This window comes from Brienomyrus brachyistius, chromosome 22 (assembly GCF_023856365.1).
Source record: "Brienomyrus brachyistius isolate T26 chromosome 22, BBRACH_0.4, whole genome shotgun sequence".
NCBI lineage: Eukaryota > Metazoa > Chordata > Actinopteri > Osteoglossiformes > Mormyridae > Brienomyrus > Brienomyrus brachyistius.
The window spans coordinates 19,156,765-19,184,757 of record NC_064554.1 but is presented as its reverse complement, the minus strand read 5'-3'; the positions used below and the strand labels follow the sequence as shown (position 1 = coordinate 19,184,757).

The 27,993-nt window shown below is 42.1% G+C and overlaps 3 protein-coding genes and 1 long non-coding RNA gene across 6 annotated transcripts; 1 reads left to right on the top strand and 3 right to left on the bottom strand.

The window, feature by feature from the left end:
* Positions 1-11: 11 nt before the first annotated feature.
* LOC125717462 (cytochrome P450 2K1-like) lies at positions 12-8,229 on the bottom strand. Of its 3 annotated transcripts, none has more exons than XM_048990404.1 (9): positions 7,714-8,225; positions 7,008-7,122; positions 6,311-6,460; positions 4,442-4,602; positions 2,907-3,086; positions 2,668-2,812; positions 2,320-2,504; positions 1,469-1,610; positions 12-1,351 (listed from the first exon to the last, which is right to left on the bottom strand). In XM_048990404.1, exons 1-9 carry the CDS (start codon positions 7,903-7,905, stop codon positions 1,164-1,166), a joined length of 1,458 nt encoding a protein of 485 aa, XP_048846361.1. In that variant the 5' UTR covers positions 7,906-8,225; the 3' UTR covers positions 12-1,163. The 3 variants fall into 3 exon arrangements, with proteins under 3 accessions (XP_048846361.1, XP_048846360.1, XP_048846362.1); XM_048990403.1 differs by having other exon boundaries at positions 7,008-7,170; positions 7,714-8,223; XM_048990405.1 differs by lacking the exon at positions 12-1,351 and adding an exon at positions 1,684-1,780 and having other exon boundaries at positions 1,479-1,610; positions 7,008-7,170; positions 7,714-8,229.
* Positions 1,197-22,812, top strand: LOC125717463 (uncharacterized). The gene is made up of 2 exons (XR_007384546.1): positions 1,197-1,293; positions 22,776-22,812. It is a non-coding gene; the product is annotated as an uncharacterized LOC125717463 (long non-coding RNA).
* LOC125717460 (cytochrome P450 2K1-like) lies at positions 13,875-20,176 on the bottom strand. The gene is made up of 9 exons (XM_048990400.1): positions 19,934-20,176; positions 19,374-19,536; positions 18,851-19,000; positions 17,976-18,136; positions 16,988-17,167; positions 16,749-16,893; positions 16,401-16,585; positions 15,527-15,668; positions 13,875-15,412 (listed from the first exon to the last, which is right to left on the bottom strand). The coding sequence occupies exons 1-9, from the start codon at positions 20,126-20,128 to the stop codon at positions 15,225-15,227; spliced, it is 1,509 nt and encodes a 502-aa protein (XP_048846357.1). The 5' UTR covers positions 20,129-20,176; the 3' UTR covers positions 13,875-15,224.
* Positions 22,558-27,925, bottom strand: LOC125717459 (cytochrome P450 2K1-like). The gene is made up of 9 exons (XM_048990399.1): positions 27,621-27,925; positions 26,990-27,152; positions 26,457-26,606; positions 24,785-24,945; positions 24,407-24,586; positions 24,168-24,312; positions 23,820-24,004; positions 22,951-23,092; positions 22,558-22,833 (listed from the first exon to the last, which is right to left on the bottom strand). Exons 1-9 carry the CDS (start codon positions 27,813-27,815, stop codon positions 22,646-22,648), a joined length of 1,509 nt encoding a protein of 502 aa, XP_048846356.1. The 5' UTR covers positions 27,816-27,925; the 3' UTR covers positions 22,558-22,645.
* Between the last annotated feature and the right edge of the window lie 68 nt (positions 27,926-27,993).

The following is a 27,993-nucleotide window of genomic DNA, read 5'->3' as shown; positions in this document are numbered from 1 at the left end:
ACAAAAAAAAATATTTTACAAAACTTTTTTTTATTAATATCTGAATTCAAATTGATCAAATCCTCAGTGAAAACGTATCAACTTTCACAAGAACTATCGACCAGTAAATGATAAAAATCTAAACTATCACACTACAAAGGCTTTTCTTAAATTTTTACATGGTGTCTGTCCCGGACAACAGAATTACAGAGTGAATACCATGGAGGGACCATGTACCATCAAAATGAACTTTATAAAACTAGCAGTATAATCAGGATATTCAACGTATCAAATTAAAATGATCATCAAGGCCAGTCAATTCATCTGGTAAAAGAATGGTATCTAGTCACAATGCAGGCGGCAGAGAAAGGCATGCAGAAAGTAGTGGCCTGGCAGGGACACTTTAGCGGGGACACCAGGAACACCAGGGACACCAGGCTTTAGCGGGTCCTGGTGGTGCACAGGGGCGGAGGAATGAATAGGTTTAAGACTTCTTCAGTTTCACCAATTGCTTGCTGGTACCGGACCTCCCCCCCAGCTATTCTATTATCAATAGACCCCCCCGCCCAACCTAGTCAGTCAGAAGGGAGATGGTCAGCAAGCTACTGGTCCCCAGAACAGTCAGTTCAAAATACAACTGCGACTTCCCAGTACAGGTCATATTATACGGGGGAAACTGGCTACAAATAGCAATGCATATAATACAAAGTGCTCCACACACTTAAATGGTCATTAACCAGATAATATTAAGATGTTATGCTATTTAGTTGTTTTGAGTTGCTATTTAGTTGTCACATATGATGAGAGCCTTTTTGGAAAAGAATACAAACTCTGTAGTTTTAATTCTATGCATAATTCCTAGTGAGGAATATTTGCCTCATACATCCCTATTACTTTACACTACATTCTTGCAGGTGGGTCAGTAGGTAGGTAGGCAGATAGACCGGTAGGTAGGCAGATAGACCGGAAGGTAGGCATATAGACCGGTAGGTAGGCAGATAGACCGGAAGGTAGGCAGATAGACTGGAAGGTAGGCAGATAGACCGGTAGGTAGGCAGATAGACCGGTAGGTAGGCATCTCTGTTAGCTGAATTTTATGTTTTATCTACAGTGACTGTTAGAGCCATCTGGAGTATGATTATGTTGCAGTTCAGCTCCATAAAAACCATCAGGGTTCAGCAGCTTCAAGCCCGGCTTACAGCACACAGTTTATGTGCGGGGGGGCTGACGACCAACCCAACAGTTGGAGTGAGGTCCAGATCACATTCGGACACCCCAGGAGGTGGAGTGAACCTGAACTTCTGCAGGAGTGAGGTGAAGAAGAGGAAGATCTCCATCCTGGCCAGACTCTCTCCAAGGCATACTCGGCGTCCTGGAGATTAGATGTGACAATATTTTGTAAGATACGTGAGGGACAGCTATGAGTTTGTTTTCAGGCAGCTAACAAAGAACAGAACAGAGCTCGTTCCAAACACAACCTGCACTGTACCTGCAGAGAAGGGCATGAAGGCATCCTTCTTTACGAACCGACCATGATCATCCAGGAAGTGGCCGGGGTTGAAGGTATTGGGACTCTCCCATTCACTCTCATCTCTTAGGACAGATGTCAAGAATGGAATGATCACAGTTCCCTGTAGGGAACACAGACATATACATGACATGTAAAACATATTCTACCAGAGGATAAATGTACATTATCATTACCATATTCCCATCTCTTTCCCTATTGTGGGTTGGGTGGCAGCAAGATACACCAGAGGTCTTCATCAAAGGCCGTAGAGTCTAGCATGTCCTGCAGTATCTGTAGATGTTCCCATGCCAACTGTTAGATACAATTCTCTGTTTTCCCTGGGGACACTGACTTAATTTCAAGACACCTCAGGATCTTCAACCTCCACTCCATGTCATGCAGAGTGAACACAGCAACCCCTGGGAGAAACGTCATTTCATCCACTTGTACACTCAACCTTGTTCTATTTCTCATTTCCCATTGCTCATAACCATAGGTAAGGACAGGTGAGGTTGGAGACTGACTGGTAAACCACAAGAGTCCTGTCAACACCTGGACCTTGCTAGTGCCAACAAAACTGCAGTCAATAAACTGATCATCATTTGACTCTCACTCTTGAACGAGATTTTCAGGTACTTCTTCACTAAGGGAAGACTGTCCTACCTCACCTGAAAGGAGCCAAACACTTTTTCTGTAGAGTATGATGGCTACAGATTGTTGATCTGAGTTTATTTCCAGAATATTGGAACCAGAGATAATCTCAGCACTAGGCACAAGTATTCAACAAAAAATTGAAAACCACCCCATGACAAAGCAAAAGCTGGGCTTACCTTCCGGATGTGGTATCCCTGGAAGACCACGTCACAGCTTGTGACATGTGGGAGATTTAGTGGAATTATGTTGCCCATCCTCTGTATCTCATGGATCACAGCATCAGTATACGGCAGGTTCTTCCTGTCCTCCACTCGAGTCTGCCGACCCCCAATGACCCTGTCCAGCTCCTCCTGTACACGGTCTAACAGTGGATGGGGAACAACCAGTATCCCTGTATTAAGGATTAACGTGCCTGTCTGCGTGTTAAATCTCTAAATTACATAGATCAGCATTACATAACTGACAGGCTACAGTGTATGGGGGTGTTGAGTTACAGACCTGTGTGTATATTAATCTTTCCTCACCTTGGATATGGGGGTATTTGGCCATAAACAGCAGCCCCCAACGCAGTGTGGTCGCAGTGGTGTCAGTTCCAGCTGCATAAAGGTTGCTCACGGTGTAGAGAAGGTTCTTCTCGTGATAGTACTGAGAAACTTGCTCCCCAGACTTCTGTTAGAGATGACAGAAGAAGGTTGATTAACGAATACAAAGGCTCCATATCAGAAATGGAAGCCATGTATGACATGTGCAAAGACTGAGGTACCTTGACTTCCTGCTGTCGGAGAAGGAAGGCATCTACAAAGCCTCTCTTGTCCTCAGAATTCAGAGTTTCCTGGAGTTTCCTTATAAGTCCTCTCTCCTGCTCCAAGCTGACCTCAATAGTGTTCATCAGGGTGGTCCATACCTTCAGCCAAGGGCGCAACCTTGGAAACATGTTGTACAGCTTCCACCAGAAGCATAAGAAAATAACATATAATGTTAATCTTGTCTTACTGTTAATATTATGGCCAACAATTGTATGCTGAAGGTATGCAAAATTTTTAATGCCAGGTATTCAACCCATTCTTAAGTCTTAGGCTTAAACAATCCAATCATGCCATAATGATTTTCAATAAATACACAGCATTATACTGTTTACCAATATTTGATTAGCGGTGATTTGATTAGCGTTTTTTTAGTCTCTGTGGAAAATGATGGACTGGTGGGGGGGTTTAATTTTAATTTCTAAATGCGTCTGGTCGGGCTAAAACCATCTGAAGCAGTGGTCCACAAGCTTTTTACACTGGATGCCACCACTAAGTGTTTTACGGTCTCTATCTGCCATCATATCCACAATATACTGTAGGGATGTCACTTAATTGGGTAACTGAGTAATCTACTGATTAATTTGATGACTAATTCAGTAATTGTTTATATATGATATATACGAAGTACAATATTTATACATTACAATCGGTGCAACGTAAGAACAAACCCTAGATGGAGCACCGACCCATCACAGGTCACAAAGAACATCCCCTGCTTGCACGGGGAAAATACCAACTTGGAATATCGTGCAACTCCAGTCAATGCACACAATTAGTGTGATATATGTTTTTATATATATATATATATATATTATCCATCCATTTTCCAAACTGCTTATCCTACGGGGTTGCGGGGGGTCTGGAGCCTATCCCGGAATCAATGGGCACGAAGCTGGGAACAACCCAGGATGGGACAGAGCACACTCACACACCATTCACTCTCACATGCATTCCTACGGGCAATTTAGCAAGTCCAATTAGCCTCAGCATGTTTTTGGACTGTGGGGGGAAACCCCACGACGACAGGGAGGAGAACATGCAAACTCCACACACATGTGACCCAGGCGGAGATTCGAACCCAGGTCCCAGAGGTGTGAGGCAACAGTGCTAACCACTGCACCACCATGCCGCCCCATATATATATGTATATATATGTACATGTATATAATACCCACATCTTACAACCTTATTGCTTGAAATACAAATTATTATTGTATAATTTGTCTTTCAATTGAAATATTGGCTGAAATTGATTTAATTGTAGATTGTCTGATGAAAGAAAATGCAGCAAATGTTTCATGACACATCATTTTGTCCATCACTATGTACTACCGACATGTTAAAACTTTACTGCTTAAATGATTATTGCATTATTTAGTTTTCAGTTCAAATGAGCAGTTTATACTGGTTTAATTGTAGATTGTATGAAGATCTCTGCACTAGACACTTCATACATCTTTCTGACCAGAGAAGGAAATGAAAACTGAAGTACATTAATGGCAGGATCGCCGGTGAGCTTGATACGTTGCTTTGCCAGATAGACCATCTTCTGGAACTCTGGGTCGTCATATTCAAACCTGTTGCCGTAGACGATGGAGGAGATGATGTTGGAGACTGAGTGATTCAGTGCTTCAGTGGTGTCAAATGGTTTGCCTGAAAGCAGGAACAAGGGAAACATCAAAGGGACGAACATTTGTGTAGCAATTTGAAAACATTTGAATCACTGTAACATAACCAAGGTGTGAAGGATCATTGAAGCAGTTCTAAAGCTGCAGAAATTTATTATATATATATATACATATATATCCAACATTTACGTAGGAAATTGCATAACACTATAGAAAATATGAGTTGAACAGTCATTAATACACATAAGGATGCAACAAAACCATTTTAAACGGTCTAAGTATGAGTATCGATGCTTACTCTTGGGTACTCACCAGTACTGATACCTGTTAGGGCTGGGTCTATATTGCGATATTTTGATTTAAAATATCATGAGAAATGACACTTACGAAGTGCACATACAAATGCGGCATCCAGCAGGGCACTAATGTCCATCCATCCATCCATTTTCCAAACCGCTTATCCTACTGGATCGCGGGGGGTCCGGAGCCTATCCCGGAATCAATGGGCACGAGGCTGGGAACAACCCAGGATGGGGGGCCAGCCCATCGCAGGGCACACTCACACACCATTCACTCACATATGCACACCTATGAGCAATTTAGCAACTCCAATTAGCCTCAGCATGTCTTTGGACTGTGGGGGGAACCGGAGTATCCGGAGGAAACACCACTACGACATGGGGAGAACATGCGAACTCTGCACACATGTGACCCAGGCAGAGACTTGAACCCGAGTCCCAGAGGTGTGAGGCAACAGTGCTGACCACTGCACCACCATGCCGCCCCTTACAGTGCTGACCACTGCACCACCATGCCGCCCCTTACAGTGCTGACCACTGCACCACCATGCCGCCCCTTACAGTGCTGACCACTGCACCACCATGCCGCCCCCGGGCACTAATTTGTATTTTATTATTTATTTTTTTGCATAAAAAAACCAAAAGCATAAAAAAGATATTCAGGCAGTGCCCAGGGTGAAATGAGATCCATTTCCTAAGTCAAACTGTCAAACGTTCATAAAATGGTGACTGTCTGTATCAAAGCTCTCTATTGCCATGAAGTAGCAGAGCTGCACCATAGCATGAAGTGTGTGTCCCACTAGATGGCGCTCTTGGCTTGCTTTGGGGCATGCCTTGTATCCAAAAAAGACAGAAAATTATCAATTTTGTCCATTACTGGTATTGTTTTAGGATATATATATATATATATATATATCCTACATATGGTGGTGCAGTGGTTATGGTGGGGAGCAGCATGGTGGTGCAGTGGTTAGCACTGTTACCTCACAGCTCTGGGGCCCGGGTTCGAGTCTCCGCCTGGGTCACATGTGTGAGTTTGCATGTTCTCCCCATGTAGTCGTGGGGTTTCCTCCGGGTACTCCGGTTTCCCCCCACAGTCCAAAAACATGCTGAGGCTAATTGGACTTGCTAAATCGCCCGTAGGTGTGCATGTGTGAGTGAATGGTGTGTGAGTGTGCCCTGCGATGGGCTGGCCCCCCATCCTGGGTTGTTCCCTGCCTCGTGCCCATTGCCTCCGGGATAGGCTCCAGACTCCCCGTGACCCAGTAGGATAAGTGGTTTGGAAAATGGATGGATGGATGTATGTATATATATATATATATATATATATATATATATATATAGAGAGAGAGAGAGAGAGAGAGAGAATACTGAAGTAGTGCATTATGAAAAATATATAAATTCAGCATTTTTTTTAACGTCATAACATCTAACCTGTAAAGTTGGCAAACACCTCTGTCATGTAGTGGATCTCCTCAACAATTTTCTCCTCAATCCCTCGTTTTCCCATCCCAAAGTCACGAAGGGTTGATAGTGCAAAGCGCCTCATCTCCTTCCATGAGTCTCCATTGGCAAATAGGACTCCTGTGTGAGACAGGAGCGCTTGCATGTTTTTCATCTTCATATTTTACCTGGGATGGAGTGTGGCTCAGCCGGTTAGGGTATGAGTTCTCTGGCTGTGATCGAAAAGCCATCAGTTCTAATCCCGGATTTGGTCATTTTACCATTTAAGGCGCCTTTAAGGTCCAGCTGCTTCAGGGACCGACTGTCTCACCCTGTTTTCTCAACTGAACATTACTATGGATAAAGGAAACAAGCTGAATAAATGTGAAGCACATTCAGAGGTGGGGTTTGAGAGTTTCTGTTATTCGTCAACTGGACTAGTTCAGTGAAATAATGCAGTTCAACATTCATTTTTTTATTTGCTAGCCTGTGGGCTAGTGTACAGGGTTTTGTACTGGCCCCCCCATCTACATTGCTTGCCTGAGTTATATGCACATTGAAATAGATTAAGACTCTAACCCCAACTCTTCCTTTGTCAGCAGTGCTTTACACTGAAACTCACTCAGTAAATGAGGGTCATGCTGAACGGATCGTGCTCAAACATGTCTGAGGTGCTTCCTGTTCATACCGTGTTCATGGGAGAAATCATGAAACACTGGCTGCATCTCCCGGTCTCCAAACTCCACTGCATGGTTAACCAGGGCCTCTCTCACTGTCCTGTAGCCCGCGAGCACCACCACCTTCTTGGGGCCGAAGTACACGGTAAACACAGATCCATACTGTTTATATAGCTGGAGAAAATCCAAGGAGACAGAAAGTGCTTTGAAAGTGACGCTTTTAAAGACCAAAATATCAGGTAACAGTTTTCCGCTGGATTCTAACAGACTTCACTTGAACTTCACTGAAATTTCCTTCTGGTTGGCAAAATCTGCTAATTCCCGGCTACGGGTAATGATTCTAAGATCGTCAAAGATAATGAGGGTTTGCACCCAGAACAAAAGTTCAATCAAGATCTCAACATGCTGGTATTTAACATTTTGTAAAATAATTGCTAATTAGTTGTAATGCAATACAACACTTAGACAACAATTATTTTTATGCAATATTCACTTTATTGTTATTCAAGCCTTTACCATGAGGTTGTACTTTTCTATTTGAACCATATGCGAGAGAACCGGAGATTCCTTTATTTTTAACTGTCTTGCAATCAAGCTATTTTGGAAAAAAATTAGCTGGAAAATGAGAATGACCCAGTTTATAAAGTGCAACATAAATTGTGGGAGAAAATGAATACTGACTGTTTACAAAAGATGAAAGTAGCAGAAATGTTATACCTTTCCGAGGGAGAGATGGGGCCTCTTGAGGTCCAGCTGCAGCAGGTTTCCTATGAGAGGCAAAGCTCTGGGTCCTGGAGGCTCCTTTCCCTTGTGGTTGGTGGACAGAAGACAGAAGACAAGAAGAACCAGCAGGGCAGCAACAAGGGTGAAAACACTGGGGGTTTGTACAAGTTCCTGCACCAGAGCCATAGCTGAGCTGTGATATTCTGTCTTTGACAAGCATATTTAGTTCTGAAAGATGAGAAGACCACACCTTCTAGGGGCTGGACATTCAGTAGGAGGAGAAAAGATCTATATAAGTCTGTACGTGGTACCTGTGTGTTTTTGCATTAAACAGTGAAAACACAGGAGCCAGAGATATTAGAAAAATGTCCTTTGCACGTTTTTTCTTTGTATGTTTTCCATTAGATTCTTAACCAGCAGTGCAACCAACAGTAAACATGAAGCCAGACACATGCAAACATGCATGGAAAGCAGAGGCGGAGATTTCAGGTCCAGAGAGTACAAATCCAGACCGAGATTTTGTTTCAACCAGCCGGTTGAGTCTCTGTGATTGTGTCTTTATGCTCAGCCAGTTGAGGACTCTGTGATTGTGTCTTTATGCTCAGCCAGTTGAGGACTCTGTGATTGTGTCTTTATGCTCAGCCAGTTGAGGACTCTGTGATTGTGTATTTATGCTCAGCCAGTTGAGTCTCTGTGATTGTGTCTTTATGCTCAGCCAGTTGAGTCTCTGTGATTGTGTCTTTATGCTCAGCCAGTTGAGGACTCTGTGATTGTGTCTTTATGCTCAGCCAGTTGAGGACTCTGTGATTGTGTCTTTATGCTCAGCCAGTTGAGTGTCTGTGATTGTGTCTTTATGCTCAGCCAGTTGAGGACTCTATGATTGTGTCTTTATGCTCAGCCAGTTGAGGACTGTGTGATTGTGTCTTTATGCTCAGCCAGTTGAGGACTCTGTGATTGTGTCTTTATGCTCAGCCAGTTGAGGACTCTATGATTGTGTCTTTATGCTCAGCCAGTTGAGTCTCTGTGATTGTGTCTTTATGCTCAGCCAGTTGAGGACTCTATGATTGTGTCTTTATGCTCAGCCAGTTGAGTGTCTGTGATTGTGTCTTTATGCTCAGCCAGTTGAGGACTCTATGATTGTGTCTTTATGCTCAGCCAGTTGAGGACTCTGTGATTGTGTCTTTATGCTCAGCCAGTTGAGGACTCTGTGATTGTGTCTTTATGCTCAGCCAGTTGAGGACTCTGTGATTGTGTCTTTATGCTCAGCCAGTTGGTTGAAACAAAATCTCAGTGTAGATTTATACTCTCTGGGCCTGAAACCTCGACCTCTGATGGAAAGTCCCCCTAAGAAGATCCAGTAGAAAGTACAAATTAGGTTTTTAAAAATGATTCTGCACTCCTTCTGCTAGCAGTATGATTTTTCCTTCCAGTTCAGTTTTCCAGCACCACTGGATTCCCCAGTAATTCAAACCAGACTGAGTATTTCAGTTAATAATTTGCTAACTGAGTAACAAGAAGTAAGAGTGATTTTCAAGCTAGAAAATGAGCTATACAAACCTCATTCCATCAGAGGATGTCTTTATGTTTGCCTATTTTTAACATCTTTGTAATATAATACTGCCTGCAGTAAAAAAGTTTGTTTTACATGCATTTTTTTTTCATTGCATGTTTTGGCAACATCTGTTCCTGACCTGAGTGTGAAAACCTTCATCCAAAGTACTCAGTGTATCACAAATGCAACAGTATTACAAAACCCACCATGATTATTCACCATTAATAACAGCAGGAGTTACACCTTATTATACTAAGTTTTATTAGGTGTTTTTATCTTATTGAAACCTTTTAGGGATTAAACTCATTGTATGAAGTGTAAACATTCACTTTTAAGGAGAGTTATTGAATAACTGAGGTCTGTGGGACACCAGAATATCTATGCAAAGGTCACGTTTTTGTGTAAATAAATCATGGAGTGAGATACGAATGCAGCAGCCGTAGATACTCTGTGGATCAGCTTAATTTTTTCTATCCTGGATACAATTCAAAACAGCTGTTAAAAGGATTTGTTAGTGTTTAAACGAGCATAGCAGGAACAATACAGATTTAAGGATGTTTCTCCCACTGAAAGACTGCACTTTACTGGTGGGGGCACAAGTAACTTAGTAACTAAGTTACTACTCAAGTACAAATCATGAACAAACATAGTAAATGTGTGACATACATGAACTGTTATGATTGATTAATGATGAACAAATTTAAGATCAGTACGTAACTAACACTTAATTTCTGGTTAATTAATATATTGCATAAGAATGTGCTGCTACATTAATGTGTCCCCTGAAATACAGTCACATACTGAAAATCATCACAGCCTCTTTGAACTCCTCACTTCTGGCAGGCTCTACAGATCACTGTGTAACAAAACAAACAGGCGCAAGTACATCCTGTTCCCACAAGCCATCGGTCTTATTAACAGCCGACCCAAATAGCTCGTCTCAGTCACACTGTTACCCCCCTAACCACGCGAAACCCCACCCTTCTTATTGGCTCTTTGTACTTATGGTATTGTACTGTACATTTTGCATTTATTCCTACATTACTTGTACTGTTATATTGCTCTTTTTACACACTTATCCACTACACATGCACGTTGTATATATCAACTGGACTGCAGGTGATTATGGCAGGGTTGCCAACGTTGGTCAGCTGGCTTGCGTGAGATTTTCAATTTGAGACAAGTCTGCACACACATGCACACTCATTTACTTGTATGTAAGAGTGTTATCACCTTGTAAATAGTCTGTAGGGTTTGCAAATTGCCCCAGCGCCTATGATATAGCTAATTTTAGGTTTATTATGGAATAATATAGATTACATGGCATGAGATTTATTACGTGAGTATGAGAGTCAGAAAGCATGAGTGTCTCGCCAGATGCGTGAGACTTTGCAACCCTGCTATTGTCTTGTCTAAACTGGGTCTGTACCTGAGGTATGCATGACAGCCATTGACAACTGCGGACAAATCCCCCGTGTGTGAACGCGGCTGATTCTGATTACTGCAGAGCCCCAAACCACAAAGTGTTTCTGTATTTTTATATGGCCACACATTGTCTTCATGCCTCATGCCAGCTATAGCCCTCCGCTGCCTTTGTGTGAGACTAAAGGGTTTTGTTGCTGGTTAACCATAGTTGTGGTTTGGCCTCTACCCAACCATGTGGTTGCAGAAGTGGATCTACAGCAATGTGCCCCCCGGATGGACCTGTCACACCCCCCCCCCCCCCCCCCAATCCCTCCTCCTGTCACACCCCCATCCCATATAAGTCAGCCCCCCTACGGTAGGCTTGGGTATTAACCTTTTCATACTTTCATACTGTCCATACATCATACCATAGTATACAGGGTTTTCTCTGTATTTTCAAAGTCTGGATTTTGAGAGGTTTGGGTGTCTTTGCAATAAAATTAACAACCAGCTAATGGCGGAAGGCACAATAAATTTATCAGAATTCTGCCACGAGCTGCTACTGACACATGTTGCCTGAGACACTGAGACAGTATAAAATCCACACAATACTCTCAGATTTACTGTATCCTGGAGATCATATACGATCTGTAGCCTCCCTTTCCTGCAACTTAGCACTTATGATTGAATATTATAGAGATTTATCTCAAAATGAAATCACTTGTAGATGCGCACGGGGGGTGCACTGCATAGGTCATTGTGACTTATTAAATTTGGCGGATTGATTGTTGGCACTTAACCTGTCCGACAGCTATTCTATCTTTACTAACCCTCACCCCCACCCCAGTAGTCTTCATTCCCATGATGGGGAAAAGAGGAATGGTTAGGAAGATATGTATTAGATCTCTGGCCCCGATGATTATGAACCAACATATAGCTACAATTAACATAATGATTCCTGTGTTGAACATCTGCTTCAGTTTAGGTTCTGCCCGTGTCAATAAATGGATTGATTTGTCTTTGTTGTGCATACCGAACTGAATATGACGTAATCAAATGGCACAGGACCAAACTTGTACCATTAAAGACATAATATTTAGGCAAAATGATGTATTCAGATGAAATGTGACTGCATAAAAATCAGTGGAAAAAAAACTTATTAGTAGAGGTGGAATATGTACCCCAGCAGGGTCCCGGAGTGCGTAGGGCGGGAAAGGCGCCAGCGCTCTGTTGACTCAGTAACTGCACATTTCCAAACTTCCTCTGGCATTAACCCCAGCACAGAAACTGTGCACCGGGGGTCCACACCTTCAGCCCAGAATAGAATTTGGAAACATATTGTACAGCTGCCAGAACAAACATTAAAGAATAACATATGGTATTAACATATTCCCCGGATGGTTGTGGTACATTAACACTACTTAATGTATGGTACATGGTACTTTACTCTAAGCTGAAGTGACTGTCAGAAACATACATTTTTTTTACGCCAGCTACTCAACCAATTCTTACACTTTATTCTTAAACAGTCATCTAGTTATCATGCCATAATCATTCTTATTAAATATTCAGCATTACTGTTTAACGAAATTTCGTAATCCACTAAACAGCCGGGGGGGGGGGGGGCTTGACTCTGCGTCGCCATGTTCATACCTGTTGCCAAAGACGATAGAAGAAATGATGTTGGAGATTGAGTGACTCAGTGTTTCATTGGTGTCAAACGGTTTGCCTGAAAGCAGGAATAAGTAAAGCAATGCAGTAATAATAAACCACTGTATGCAAGCCAAATCTTTTGTATTACAGACTTCGTCGTAATCCATTCTTAAGTATGAATTGTCCTATATAACACAGCACAGAATAATAATACAGTATGTAATAAAATGAATTACACACTAACAATAAAAGTAACCACATGTACCGAGGAGTCTCAGAAGCCGTGTGATGTTTTCACAACCATCACAAAGTAGTGCATGTGTCCATCATTATGAATCATTGTATTCAACCCAAGTTATTAGATGTATGGGAGCCCATTCATAAGTACAGGTTATCTCTAACCAAACATTCTTAACCCAGTGACTACTTGTATCAAAGTTTTCTGTTGCCAAGAAGTAGTGACCCTGCCACATAACATTATGTGTATAGCAATGGCTGGATCAAACATTAACATAATACTAAGAACTGCCAAGAAAGCAGGCAAATGATAATCATCAACTGGCCACATAATGATATTCAGACTTTTTCCAGGAAGCAGAAATGGACGTGATCAAATGATAAAAAAGACTGGTATGTCAGATAATTCTGTTACGGATGCTGACAGATTTACAAAACTGTACATCCTGAGTACGTAGTAGCTATGCAATATCACCCCCCCCAAAAAAAAATTTTTTTTAATTTGCTTGCAGTTCGTGAAACTTGCCCAGAGGGACCTGCCCTGAAATGCATTTCTGGCTTCCGTTATGTTTTTATATTGATCACAGGAGTTATGCTCCCCTTAGAAATGTTCGCAAAAAAAATCTCATGCTGGTATTTAACGTTTTCTAAATCTTTGCAAGTTAATTGTAAGGCAATACAAAATAAATTTACTATAAATTTTATGAAGTATGAAGTAAAACTGCAATAAACGTTACGCAATACTGACGGTCACGTCGGGACATAGGGAGGGAGTAACGATGCAGGAAGTGGCTCTCAGACACCAGTGAGGACTGATAACACACTGAACCAAAAACAAAAGAACCACAAGGGGTCAGAACTAAGGTGGAAAGGATGGATAAACAAGAAGGAGAAAGGGCTAATCAACAGTCAGGAAATCGCTGGGGAATCCGGCACCAGGGGAAACAGCAACAGGAAAAACAGCAACGAGGAACACCAACAGGGACCACCAGCACACCACAAGCGTAAAAAACACACAGCACTTACAAAGACCAACAGGAGACTAGCGTAAGGCCAGGCACCTTTACGCACAAACACAAAGACTAAACAAGGGAAAGGTGAGAATCATTATGAATTAGGCAAGTACTAGGGTTAGGGGTAACAGGAAACAGGTGCGGGTGATTACAATGAGGCAAACTAAGGTAAAACAAAACATAATAACCATACCTCGGGTGTATTCCAGCAAGCAGGATTTCACAGTTAGCTAGTTACTGTAATCAGAAATCACATTCCATATTCACCACAAATAATAGTAGTAATGATAGATAACTTAGACCTTTTGAAAGCTTTATTAGGTTTTAAGGACTGTTACATAACTGAGGCCTGTGGGACACCAGAATTTCTGTGTAAAGGTCAAGTTACATTTTAGTAGTATAAATAAATCATTATGTAAGATACAGGTTGATTTGTGTATATAGTCTTTGGATCAGTTTAATCAGTCCTATTCTAGATACAATTCAAAACAGCTGTTAAAAGGATTTGTTAGTTTTAAACCAGCACTGCAGAAACTATTTACGGCAGGAGGTTGGACCCAGGGGAAACCTTTTGTGCAGAGGACCAGCCTCCTGAGGTGGGTTCGCAGACAAAATGCTCAGCTAGATATTGTTACAGCAAGAGTAGGCGCAGCTCCTTCACCCAGTGCCTCGGGCTCAGCCAGTCACAGTGGGGTGGGGTACAGGTTAGCCGTTTACTTTATATGGGTTCTATGGTAACCACTGCATCTGAAAGTCTGGTTGAGCATTAAACTCAGGATTGGGGGTTAGACCTATGCAACAGTGCCATTGGCTACAGTTGCAGGTCATCTAGAATTGGATATTGAAATGTTGGGGGGGACCCTGCCCCGTATGAGTGTGCTACGGGTATAAAACTTTCAGAGATGAATGTCCCAGTGTCCCGGTTGCTGGTTCAGTATTATAGGGTCATAGGTGAGGTAGGGCTCCTGGCAATTATGCACGGCAGCCCTGTCTCATAATTATGACTGAATGTTCAGGATCTCCACAAAGATGCAAACCATATTAAAATGACGTATAGGTTCTGTGACATTGCGGCCCTCCAAAACCTGCCACACCAGCAGAGGCTGAGTAACAATGGATACCTTATGGGTGGCCTGGAACCTACCAGTGTGGAATGATAAATACTGATAGCTGCCAACTACCCCAAGCAGTGTGTGGGACTGTCTTCCCTCCACAGAGCTTAACCCATGATGGGAAGAAGCTTAAGAAGAGGAGATAGCAAGTTATGTGTTAGTTCTCTGGCCCCAAGAATAGAGAGCTCAAAGGACGACTGTCCTGCAAGGACCTTCAATACCCAACACAGATCATTTCATGTATGGAGAATGAATATAGTACAATATGTATTGATTTAGATAGTGAAATGTTCTCTGTACAGTAAATACTAGCATATTGTTGTTTTTTTTTTATTCACAGAATGACACCCTTTTCTGAAAATGTGTGCAGGCTTAGATAGATAGATAGATAGATAGATAGATAGATAGATAGATAGATAGATAGATAGATAGATCTATTATGTTTTCACATTTTATTTGCTCTGTTTATTCAAGCCATGTTGAGGATGATAGCTTACAGTTCAGCTCCATAAAAACCATCAGGGTTCAGCAGCTTCAAGCCCGGCTTACAGCACACAGTTTATGTGTAGGCGGGTTGTAGATCAACCCAACAGCTGGAGTGAGGTCCAGGTCAGATTCAGACAGCCCAGGAGGTGGAGTGAACCTGAACTTCAGCAGGAGCGAGGTGAAGAAGAGGAAGATCTCCATCCTAGCCAGACTCTCTCCAAGGCATATTCGGCGTCCTGGAGATATGTGAAAAAATTTTGTAAGATACGTGAGGGACAGCTATGAGTTTGTTTTCAGGCAGCTAACAAAGAACAGAACAGAGCTCGTACCAAACACAACCTGCACTGTACCTGCAGAGAAGGGCATGAAGGCATCCCTCTTCATGAACCGACCCTGATCATCCAGGAAGTGGCCGGGGTTGAAGGTATTGGGACTCTCCCATTCACTCTCATCTCTTAGTACAGATGTCAACAATGGGATGACAGCAGTTCCCTGCAGGAAACATAGACATGTGCACCTAAACGCGCGTTACCACCACAATCATCTTCCCATCTCTTTTCCTGGTCAGGGTTGTGGTAGCAGCAGGCCGAGCAGGTCAGACCGGACATGCTTTTCCAAGGACATGGATTCTAGAATTTTTGGCATGATCCCTAGATGTTCCCAAGTCAGCTGGTAGATATGAACCCTTTGACGTAAATCTCCAGATCTCCAAGCTACACTCCATGTCGGTAACCCCAGGAAGACGTCATTTCATCCACTTGAACTCCCAACCTTGTTCTTTTGATCATTACCCACAGCTCAAGGCCACACATCAGACTGACAGATAAACCACAAGTTACCTGCACTGCCTCCTATTGGGAGCACAATCCTGGGTTACGTAGCTCCTCAAAGTGATCTTTCCATTGTTAAATCCCCAGTCAGAGCAATGTCCCCCTCCCTCTCCTGAAGTGTGCTGAATGGTTTAACCAAAACATCTCTGGAGGCACCTCATTCTGTCCATGGTGTCTCTAAACTCCAATGCACAAGCTTTCGCTTCTGTGACTGCCCTTGCAGTGGCCTTTCTGGGCACCGGAACTATTTCAAACGACCGGTTATGGTTTTTTAAAAGGAGAATTTAGTTTAGATGATCTGAGTTTATCTCCACAATTTTGGAAGCAACACTAGACACAAGTACCTATACTCAAGATGAAAACTGCCCCATGACAAAGCAAAAGCTGGGCTTACCTTCCGGATGTGGTATCCCTGGAAGACCACGTCACAGCTTGTGACATGTGGGAGATTCAGAGGAACTATGTTGGCCATCCTCTGTATCTCATGGATCACAGCATCAGTATACGGCAGGTTCTTCCTGTCCTCCACTCGAGTCTGCCGACCCCCAATGACCCTGTCCAGCTCCTCCTGTACACGGTCTAACGATGGATGGGGAACAACCAGTATCCCTGTATTAAGGATTAACGTGCCTGTCTGCTTGTTAAATCTCTAAATTACATAGATCAGCATTACATAACTGACAGGCTACAGTGTATGGGGGTGTTGAGTTACAGGCCTGTGTGTATATTAATCTTTCCTCACCTTGGATATGGGGGTATTTGGCCATAAACAGCAGCCCCCAACGCAGTGTGGTCGCAGTGGTGTCAGTTCCAGCTGCATAAAGGTTGCTCACGGTGTAGAGAAGGTTCTTCTCGTGATAGTACTGAGAAACTTGCTCCCCAGACTTCTGTTAGAGATGACAGAAGAAGGTTGATTAACGAATACAAAGGTTCCATATCAGAAATAGAAGCCATGTATGACATGTGCAAAGACTGAGGTACCTTGACTTCCTGCTGTCGGAGAAGGAAGGCATCTACAAAGCCTCTCTTGTCCTCAGCGTTCAGAGTTTCCTGAAGTTTCCTTATAAGTCCTCTTTGCTGCTCTATGTTCTCCTCCATAGTGTTCATCAGGCTGGTCCATACCTTCAGCCAAGGGCGCAACCTTGGAAAGATGTTGTACAGCTGCCACCACAAACATAAGAAATATTAACACAGTGGTACCTCAGTATACATCCGCTTTGGAATAAGTCCAACTTGATATTTGTCCTGTTTTGACGCAAAACATTTTGCCTGGTAGGCTATACAACCTTTGTTTGGAATACGACTCGCGTGCTAGAACTTGTATGGGTCAAAGTGAGTCAGGCCACTGCACGCCCCTTGTTCACCTCGAGACAAAGCTACGCCTGCCCATGAGCGTCAGTACGCCAGTTGCTACAATTCAGTGAACAACCCGTGCTATAACTCTCTCTTCATTTATTTCACCTAATCGCTTTTTTATTTATATATTTTTGTATTAAACAGTGTTTAAATTATTGTATACAACCCCATCAATGTATAATATGTCAATTATAAATAGGGATTTTTTTCATGGGAATGGATAAATCATGTGCCCTATATCTTATGGGAAACATTTGTTTGGTATACGTCCTTTTTGGTATTAGTCCAAGGATCTGAAATGGATTAAGGACGTATACCGAGGAACCACTGTACATATTAACAATGTCTTAACATTAATACTGTGGCAGACACTTAATTGTTCGGAGTTCTGGACGAGTCACAAATCGTTTTTTATTTTATGCACACAATATTCTAAATAGTGTGCACAGTTCAGGTTAATGTGATATTTTATGACCTCGAATGAATTAATTTAAATTTTTATATTTTGTTTATACTGGTTGACTTTATTGTGTGAAGATCTCTGCACCACTGGACTCTCACACCCCACTGACCACAGAACTGAATTCAAATACAAAGAAAAAGTAAAAAGTACATTAATGCCAGGTGCCCCGATGAGGTTGTTACGTTTCTTTGCCAGATAGACCATCTTCTGGAACTCTGGGTCGTCATATTCAAACCTGTTGCCATAGACAATTGAAGAAATGATGTTGGAGACTGAGTGATTCAATGCTTCATTGGTGTCAAATGGTTTGCCTGAAAGCAGGAATAAGGAAAGCATGAAAGGGAAGAACATTTATGTAGCAACTGGAAAACATTACAATCAATGTAAAATCAACAAGGACTGAAGGGTTATTGAAGCAGTGCTTAAAAGCTGCAGAAATTGATAGTATATCCAACATTTAAGTAGTAAATTGTAAATATTTGCATCACTCTATCATTGATCTGGGGTGAACCGTCATTGACACACAGCTTGTACTTGAACTGTAGATGTCAATTATACAGAGGTGATCTACTTGTCATGATTAAGACTCAGTGTTTACTGGTTAAAAATGTTTATTAGACTTCATACACAAGGTCTGTGACAGACCCTTCCATGTCACTGAAAAGCATCATGACTACAAGTGTACAATGCAGCAATGGCTAAACCCGGACCAAGTATTCACTATGAACTGTCCAGGTAACAGGACTAATCATGATTAAACATTAAATAATAAATTTTGGATGTTTTGCACGTCACTTGTTTTAGTTGTCTTTTTACACAGATGAATAACTCTGAATCAATCGATCCCTTTTCAAACATTGCACAGATCCATATAATCCATCTTCTGTTCCACTTATCTAGCACAGGATTGATGTGATATTCAGCATTCAGTCATTATATCTAAATATGTACATTACTATTGAATACTCATGCAGTGAATTAAATATATAAATTTAGCATTTTTTGTAAATGTTGTAACATCTAACCTTTGACATTTGCAAACACCTCTGTCATGTAGTGGATCTCCTCAATAATTTTCTCCTCAACCCCTCGTTTTCCCATCCCAAAGTCACGAAGGGTTGATAGTGCAAAGCGCCTCATCTCCTTCCATGAGTCTCCATTGGCAAACACGATGCCTGTGCGGGTGGAATGTATGTCAGTCAGGTCACGGTGATCTGCTATACGTGTGGAAACTACAGCATTACTGTAAATGTCTGTGTGATCAATGGGCACTGATTGGGATTCCAGCCACAGCTCATCACAGCTCTGAATTAGCAACGAAAATGATGTAAAAACCTGAAATAAAAGATTTAAAGGCACGAGAGACACGTGAATTTCATCCTGCAAAAACTGCTGTTATTAAGTTACAAGTTTTATTTGTTGCTAAAACAATTATAGTCATTATAAAATGCAGTGAAATTTGTAGCCAAGTCTGGGAAGAGGGGCTGCAATTTGCAATATGACCCCTTAAATGACCTCAGGAAGCCAGTTAGAGAATCATTTGCATACCGTGCCCTTTTGAAAAATCATTGAATATAGGCGCCATGTCTCGGTCCCCAAATTCTTCAGCAAAATTGATGAGAGCTTCTTTCACTGCCTTATAGCCTGCAAGAACCACAGTTTTCTTTGGGCCAAAGTGAATGGTGGACACAGGCCCATACTTCAGAGATAGCTGGAGAAAATCAGACAAAAAGAGAATATGCCATTACATGTAGAGGTGCATTCTGGGATTCCTCAGGTCAAAGAACACAAGTCCTCATACGTACAAAAGCAGAATGTCAATTTAGGTGCATTCCGGAATGCCTCAGGTCAAAGACCACATACCCCATATCTACATGCTGAGACCTATCAGCCCCCCCCCTCCCCGGCATGACACAGAGCCCCTTCGCTACTTTGGAGCTGCGCTCTATGGGATGAGTATGGACCAATGTACAATGCACCTATTAGCTATTTATTTAAGGTGTTTGGCTTTTCAAAACAAATCCTGATTAATTAAATTTTTCGCTATTTAACCAAAAACTTGAAAGTGATCAACTATAGTACAAATATCGATAAGTAATGTATTTTACCTGGAAGAGGCTCAGATCGAGCCTCTTGAGATCCAGCTGCAGTAGGTTTCCTAGAAGAGGCAAAGGTCTGGGTCCTGGAGGCTCCTTGCCTCGGTTTTGTGTGTTGATCAGCAGATACAGGATCAAAAGCATCAGTACAGAAACAAGCAGGGTGACCAAACTGGGAATCTGGAAAAGTTCCTGTACTACAGCCATAGTTCCCTCCTCTCAGTCCTCAAAAACCATTTGAGTTGTTAAAGCAGAGGTTTATGCAAGAGAGTGCTTCATAGCTCCGCCCCTTCATTGGATCAGCCAATGACAACACAGGAAACACTATTTCTTCTTTTTTTTAATCACCTTTCTCCTTTTCTCAAAAGGTACTGTCATGCCCTGTTCGTCGGCTCCTCCTGTGTGCCACGCCCCCTGCTTACCCACGTGTGTTTCCCGGATTGTACCCAGCTGTGTCTGCTTATTTTCAATCAGTCCTGTGTATTTCAGTCTGTGTCTTACCCGAGTCCTTTGTCCGTCATTGATGTCAGTCTGCGTCCAATGTTCCCGGCTCCCCGAAGCCCGAATAAACCCCGTACTTTGCCCCGAGTTCTGCTTGTCTGCCTGTCCTTGCCCGCCTGCAAGCACGATCGCCTGTCTGCACCTGACCGATCGTGACAGGTACAGTCTCATATCTACATATTTTGAATACTTTTGTTAATTTTTTATTGCAAAGCTATTGTACTTTGACAAATAAATTATGATTTACTTACTGTTACGATTTAAAATGTGCTTAGTAATGCATTTAGTGTTTAGCAAAGCGTTTAGTTCATATTTTTACATTTACAAATAAAAACAACACACAAAAAGTTAATTTTAAAACTGAACATGCAGATATCTGTATTATTAAATAAATAATTTTGTTTTTAATGTAATTATTATTTAAATAATAGTAAATAATTTAGGCAGGAAATAAGGAGTAATTTTACAATGTTTTAAACTAAAATATGTTCTACTAACAATTCATCTCATCCCAGACCCTCTTCCCTGTTCGAGGCTTTTCAGATATCAGCTTTTCCCAACTTGTTAGAAAAGAATTTATATTCCCATTTCCATGTGGCTGCAGCTTGTTTTTGAGGCGTCCCACAATAAATGAAATCGGATAATAATAGTCTTTAATACTTTTGTGAAGAGCGCAGTTTTAAGAATTAAATCCCATAAACTTATTTGGACAATTTTGTTGTTCTTCTGGTCCCAATCTGCAGTACTGGGTACATACCTTAGCAAGAAGCAGCAAGGAGAGCTGCTCACTCCACTCCCAAATTCGAGGCCCTCTGGCCTTAAGCACAACAGGCACAGATCTTGGCAATGAAGTGCAAAGTCAGGCTGAGTTTCTAGCCTGTGCTAGACTGCTCCATGTCAGACAGGCACTTTGCATCACCCATTCACTAAATTTAATAATTAAAAATCCTTAGACCAGAATTCAGAACTTAATGACATATGAACTAAAACATGGCAAATTGTAACATACTTTACATGAAGCACCACTGCTAAGGAGAAGCTGGCCCATATTTTTAAACAAATGGCAAGATCAGCTACATAGTTAATCATTCAATTGGCTGAAACAGCACATTTCATACACTTGCCAAGAGGAGTGAGCAGAGAGACCCAGTGCATCTTTGACCTCATTAAAAACAGATCAAACACTTCTTTGCGCAGAGTATGAGGTCACTTACCATATTTGTGCTCGCATCATTCCATGAAGCCACATTAGAGCTATTAGAGGACAAAAGAGTGTCTGCCTCTTAAGTAATTCCTTTTGTGAAAATGTTGCATCATGAATTACAATGTCAGGCTGCAAACCTGACAAAATAAATGACAAAACAGCTGAATGAAAGCGAAACCAGACACCTCAGAGATCATTTCTTCAACTTGGAATGACTATGTGTGATGACAACTTTGCTGGACCCACAGATCATGATTCTCCTGTTTTCTGTAGACCATCTAAAGCCAATGAGAGTGTAAGATGGCTTCAGACTCAATGTGCTGCACTGATGATGACTCCAGGTCTCGCACCATCAACCTTCGACCCATCAGATCCTCAAGTGTCACTGGGAATCGCAGCTGAAGCTTCAGGATCTGTTACCAGCTCAGGCAATTTATTTCTCTATGTGTTACTACTTGGCTGTTCAGTCAGGACACAAGTGATTTCCAGTCACCAACAATGATGTCTTTTTATATATCTTAGACAGTGATCTGTGGCACTTACTTAACACCACAGTTGTTGAGGGCAGGAATAATTCAAATACCAAGGAAGATGCAACAGCTGAGATCCAGAGGTATCTGGCTGAGGTCAATAATCCTAGAATGTAGGATCTTCTGCAGTACTGGCACGCACCTGAACATGTGTACCCCCACCTGTACCCAAAGGACGACTGTCCCGTAAGGACCATCAATACCCAGCACAGATCATACCATATAGAGGAAAACTGTAACAAACAACCAAGTAGCAGAATACTCTGACATCATTAATATAATACAATATGTATTCATTTATATGGTGAAATGTTCTTTATACAGTAAATACTGTGCAAACATATTGTGGATTTCAGTTTTTGTTCTTGTTCTATAACACATGCAATGACACATACAATCTATTACTTTTTCACATTTTATTTGCTGTAATTACTCAAGCCATGTGGAGGATGATATCTTACTACATAAAACCATCAAAGTTCAGGAGCTTCAAGCCCGGCTTACAGCACACAGTTTATGGGCGGGGGGGCTGACGACCAACCCATCAGTTGGAGTGAGGTCCAGATCAGATTCAGACAGCCCAGGAGGTGGAGTGAACCTGAACTTCAGCAGGAGTGAGGTGAAGAAGAGGAAGATCTCCATCCTGGCCAGACTCTCTCCCAGGCATACTCGGCGTCCTGGAGATTAGATGTGACAATATTTTGTAAGATACGTGAGGGACAGCTATGAGTTTGTTTTCAGGCAGCTAACAAAGAACAGAACAGAGCTCGTACCAAACACAACCTGCACTGTACCTGCAGAGAAGGGCATGAAGGCATCCCTCTTTATGAATCGACCCTGATCATCCAGGAAGTGGCCGGGGTTGAAGGTATTGGGACTCTCCCATTCACTCTCATCTCTTAGTACAGATGTCAACAATGGGATGACAGCAGTTCCCTGCAGGAAACATAGACATGTGCACCTAAACGCGCGTTACCACAACAATCTTCTTCCCATCTCTTTTCCTGGTCAGGGTTGTGGTAGCAGCAGGCCGAGCAGGTCAGACCAGACATGCTTTTCCAAGGACATGGATTCTAGTATTTTCGGCAGGATCCCGAGATGTTCGCAAGTCAGCTGGTAGATATTAACTCTGTGACGTAAACCTCCAGATCACAAAGCTACACTCCATGTCGGTAACCCCAGGAAGACGTTATTTCATCCACTTGAACTCCCAACCTTGTTCTTTTGATCATTACCCACAGCTCAAGGCCACACATCAGACTGACAGATAACCCACAAGTTACCTGCACTGCCTCCTATTGGGAGCACAATCCTGGGTTACGTAGCTCCTCAAAGTGATCTTTCCATTGTTAAATCCCCAGTCAGAGCAATGTCCCCCCTCCCTCTCCTGAAGTGTGCTGAATGGTTTAACCAAAACATCTCTGGAGGCACCTCATTCTGTCCATGGTGTCTCTAAACTCCAATGCACAAGCTTTCGCTTCTGTGACTGCCCTTGCAGTGGCCTTTCTGGGCACCGGTACTATTTCAAACGACCGTTTTTTTAAAAGGAGAATTTAGTTTAGATGATCTGAGTTTATCTCCACAATATTGGAAGCAACACTAGACACAAGTACCTATACTCAAGGTGAAAACTGCCCCATGACAAAGCAAAAGCTGGGCTTACCTTCCGGATGTGGTATCCCTGGAAGACCACGTCACAGCTTGTGACATGTGGGAGATTCAGAGGAACTATGTTGGCCATCCTCAGTATCTCATGGATCACAGCGTCTGTATACGGCAGGTTCTTCCTGTCCTCCACTCGAGTCTGCCGACCCCCAATGACCCTGTCCAGCTCCTCCTGTACACGGTCTAACGATGGATGGGGAACAACCAGTACCCCTGTATTAAGGATTAACGTGCCTGTCTGCGTGTTAAATCTCTAAATTACAAAGATCAGCATTACATAACTGACAGGCTACAGTGTATGGGGGTGTTGAGTTACAGACCTGTGTGTATATTAATCTTTCCTCACCTTGGATATTGGGGTATTTGGCCATAAACAGCAGCCCCCAACACAGTGTGGCCGCAGTGGTGTCAGTTCCAGCTGCATAAAGGTTGGTTACGGTGTAGAGAAGGTTCTTCTCATGATAGTACTGAGAAACTTGCTCCCCAGACTTCTGTTAGAGATGACAGAAGAAGGTTGATTAACGAATACAAAGGCTCCATATCAGAAATGGAAGCCATGTATGACATGTGCAAAGACTGAGGTACCTTGACTTCCTGCTGTCGGAGAAGGAAGGCATCTACAAAGCCTCTCTTGTCCTCAGCGTTCAGAGTTTCCTGGAGTTTCCTTATAAGTCCTCTCTGCTGCTCATTGTTCTCCTCCATAGTGTTCATCAGGGTGGTCCATACCTTCAGCCAAGGGCGCAACCTTGGAAAGATGTTGTACAGCTGCCACCAGAAGCATAAGAAATATTAATATATGATATTAACAATGTCATATTTTAAGCCCTCTAATTAATTAATTTAAATTTTTATATTTTGTTTATACTGGTTGATTTTATTGTGTGAAGATCTCTGCACCACTGGACTCTCACACCCCACTGACCACAGAACTGAATTCAAATACAAAGAAAAAGTAAAAAGTACATTAATGCCAGGTGCCCCAATGAGGTTGTTAAGTTTCTTTGCCAGATAGACCATCTTCTGGAACTCTGGGTCGTCATATTCAAACCTGTTGCCGTAGACAATGGAAGAAATGATGTTGGAGACTGAGTGATTCAGTGCTTCACTGGTGTCAAATGGTTTGCCTGAAAGCAGGAATAAGGAAAGCATGAAAGGTAAGAATATTTATGTAACAACTGGAAATCATTATAATCAAGGACTGAAAGGTTATTGAAACAGTGCTTGAAAGCTGCAGAAATTGATAGTATATCGAACATTTAAGTAGTAACTTCTAAACATTTGCATCACTTTATCATTGATCTGGGTTGAACCGTCATTGACACACAGCTTGTACTTGGACTGTACATGTCAATTATACAGAGGTGATCTACTTGTCATGATTAAGACTCAGTGTTTACTGGTTAAAAATGTTTATTAGATTTCATACACAAGGTCTGTGACAGACCCATCCATGTCACTGAAAAGCATCATGACTACAAGTGTACAATGCAGCAATGGCTAAACCCGGACCAAGTATTCACTATGAACTGTCCAAGTAACAGCAAGACGACTGATCAATAATAAGTGGTCAAATAATTATTTTTGGATGTTTGGTTGTTTTTGTTGTCTTTGTACACAAATAAACACCTCTGACTCAATGGATCCCTTTTCAAACATTGCACAGTTGAAGTGGTAGTCAGTATCCACAGTCATAATATATACTGTACATGCATACATTAAGTAAGGAATAATTGACGACTTCGCGTCGTGGCCGCATCACCACCTCGGGTGTGCATTATTTTTTAATAATTCACCGGTCCGGAGTCAATTATTCCACTTATACTATGGTTGCCACACCTCAAGACATCGATCAGATGATATATTTCAAGGGATTCGTTCGGTTTTTCTACTTAAATCGCTATTGTCAGTAGGATTATTTCTTCCGCATCTCATCCAACGACTCTTTTGCTAGTTCCAAAACGTCATTTTAAAGCTGGCAATGGAGGCTTGAGCCGTTGATAGCAGACTAATGCAGTTAATAATGAAGTTATTAGAAAGAGAGCGAGAGAGACAGAGACACAGAGAAAGAGAAACAGAGAGGGAGAGAGATCTTGTATGAATTAGGCTACCTTTGTGTGTCCCTCAGCAGTATTCTGAAGCACCGTCTCTAAACTGTAAGTCTGCTTTAAGATGCAGCGCTGTTATTACCTCGCTAGTGAGAAATGTCATGTGTAGCCTTTAAGTTGCTACACCAGGCTAACTGATAAAATCGTCAGGGCAGCGCTGACAACACGATTTTGTGTGAGTGTGTAACCGTAGTGTGCGTGTGCAAGGACGTGTGATTGCAGTAATGAGACAGAAAAGCTTGTGCATGTATATTTATTCATTTAATTATTTATTCGTTTGTTGCATTTTTCTATTTATTGCAATATTATTACAGTTAACTATGCGAAGTGATATGGAACTGTAATGCGGTCAAGAGAGCTGCCTGGAACTACGTTCGCCGTGCGTTTCCCTGAAAATAATTGCACACCTCAGAACGTTCGTCAGCCAATCAGATTCAAGCATTCAACGGTCCCGTAGTATGATACTGAATACTCAAGTAGTGAATTAAGTATATAACTTGGACATTTTTGTAAATGTTGTAATATCTAACCTTTGACGTTTGCAAACACCTCTGTCATGTAGTGGATCTCCTCAATAATTTTCTCCTCAATCCCTCGTTTTCCCATCCCAAAGTCACGAAGGGTTGATAGTGCAAAGCGCCTCATCTCCTTCCATGAGTCTCCATTGCCAAACTCGATGCCTGTGCGGGTGGAATGTATGTCAGTCAGGTCACGGTGATCTGCTATACGTGTGGAAACCACAGCATTACTGTAAATGTCTGTGTGATCAATGGGCACTGATTGGGATTCCAGCCACAGCTCATCACAGCTCTGAATTAGCAACGAAAATGATGTAAAAACCTGAAATAAAAGAGTTAAAGGCACGAGAGACACCTGAATTTCATCCTGCAAAAACTGCTGTTATTAAGTTAGAAGTTTTATTTGTCGCTAAAACAATTACAGTCATTACAAAATGCAGTGAAATTCCTAGCCAAGTCTGGGAAGAGGGGCTGCAATTTTCAATATGACCCCTTAAATGACCCCAGGAAGCCAGTTACGAGCAGTTAGAGAATCATTTGCATACCGTGCCCTTTTGTAATATCCTTGAATATAGGCTTTATGTCTCGGTCCCCAAATTCTTCAGCAAAATTGATGAGAGCTTCTTTCACTGCCTTATAGCCTGCAAGAACCACAGTTTTCTTTGGGCCAAGGTGAATGGTGGACACAGGCCCATACTTCAGAGATAGCTGGAGAAAATCAGACAAAAAGAGAATATGCCATTACATGTAGAGGTGCATTCTGGGATTCCTCAGGTCAAAGAGCACAAGTCCTCATATGTACAAAAGCAGAATGTCAATTTAGGTGCATTCTGGGATTCCTCAGGTCAAAGAACACAAGTCCTCATACGTACAAAAGCAGAATGTCAATTTAGGTGCATTCCGGAATGCCTCAGGTCAAAGACCACATACCCCATATCTACATGCTGAGACCTATCAGCCCCCCCCCTCCCCGGCATGACACAGAGCCCCTTTGCTGCTTTGGAGCTGCGCTCTATGGGATGAGTATGGACCAATGTACAATGCACCTTATTAGCTATTTATTTAAGGTGTTTGGCTTTTCAAAATAAATCCTGATTAATTAAATATTTCGCTATTTATCCAAAAACTTGAAAGTGATCAACTATAGTACAAATATCGATAAATAATGTATTTTACCTGGAAGAGGCTCAGATCGAGCCTCTTGAGATCCAGCTGCAGTAGGTTTCCTAGAAGAGGCAAAGGTCTGGGTCCTGGAGGCTCCTTGCCTCGGTTTTGTGTGTTGATCAGCAGGTACAGGATCAGAAGCACCAGTACAGAAACAAGCAGGGTGACCAAACTGGGAATCTGGAAAAGTTCCTGTACTACAGCCATAGTTCCCTCATCTCAATCCTCAAAAACCATTTTAGTTGTAATTTGGAGGAACAAAGCACATCTGTTAGGGGTTAACCTCTCTGTACGAGGAGTAAAAGGCTAAAGCAGTAAAGAGTAAAGCAGTGGTTTATATTAGAGAGCTTTTCCAGTCCAGTCCAGCCCCTTCATTACATCAACC

Excerpts from the sequence above, each read along its gene's own strand:
- LOC125717459 (XM_048990399.1), bottom strand. The coding sequence starts at position 27,815 with ATGGCTGTAGTACAGGAACTTTTCCAGATTCCCAGTTTGGTCACCCTG. Across the intron at positions 26,607-26,989 it reads GGATATTACAAAAGGGCACG|GCATCGAGTTTGGCAATGGA; the intron begins GTATGCAAATGA and ends CCACCCGCACAG. Across the intron at positions 24,587-24,784 it reads TTGGGGCACCTGGCATTAAT|CTGTACAACATCTTTCCAAG; the intron begins GTACTTTTTACT and ends TTCTGGTGGCAG.
- LOC125717460 (XM_048990400.1), bottom strand. The coding sequence starts at position 20,128 with ATGGCTGTAGTACAGGAACTTTTCCAGATTCCCAGTTTGGTCACCCTG. Across the intron at positions 19,537-19,933 it reads TCGATCTGAGCCTCTTCCAG|CTATCTCTGAAGTATGGGCC; the intron begins GTAAAATACATT and ends GATTTTCTCCAG. Across the intron at positions 15,413-15,526 it reads CTTCATGCCCTTCTCTGCAG|GACGCCGAATATGCCTTGGA; the intron begins GTACAGTGCAGG and ends ACATATCTCCAG.
- LOC125717462 (XM_048990403.1), bottom strand. The coding sequence starts at position 7,905 with ATGGCTCTGGTGCAGGAACTTGTACAAACCCCCAGTGTTTTCACCCTT. Across the intron at positions 7,171-7,713 it reads CCCATCTCTCCCTCGGAAAG|CTATATAAACAGTATGGATC; the intron begins GTATAACATTTC and ends GATTTTCTCCAG. Across the intron at positions 2,505-2,667 it reads CAAATACCCCCATATCCAAG|ACCGTGTACAGGAGGAGCTG; the intron begins GTGAGGAAAGAT and ends ATCCACTGTTAG.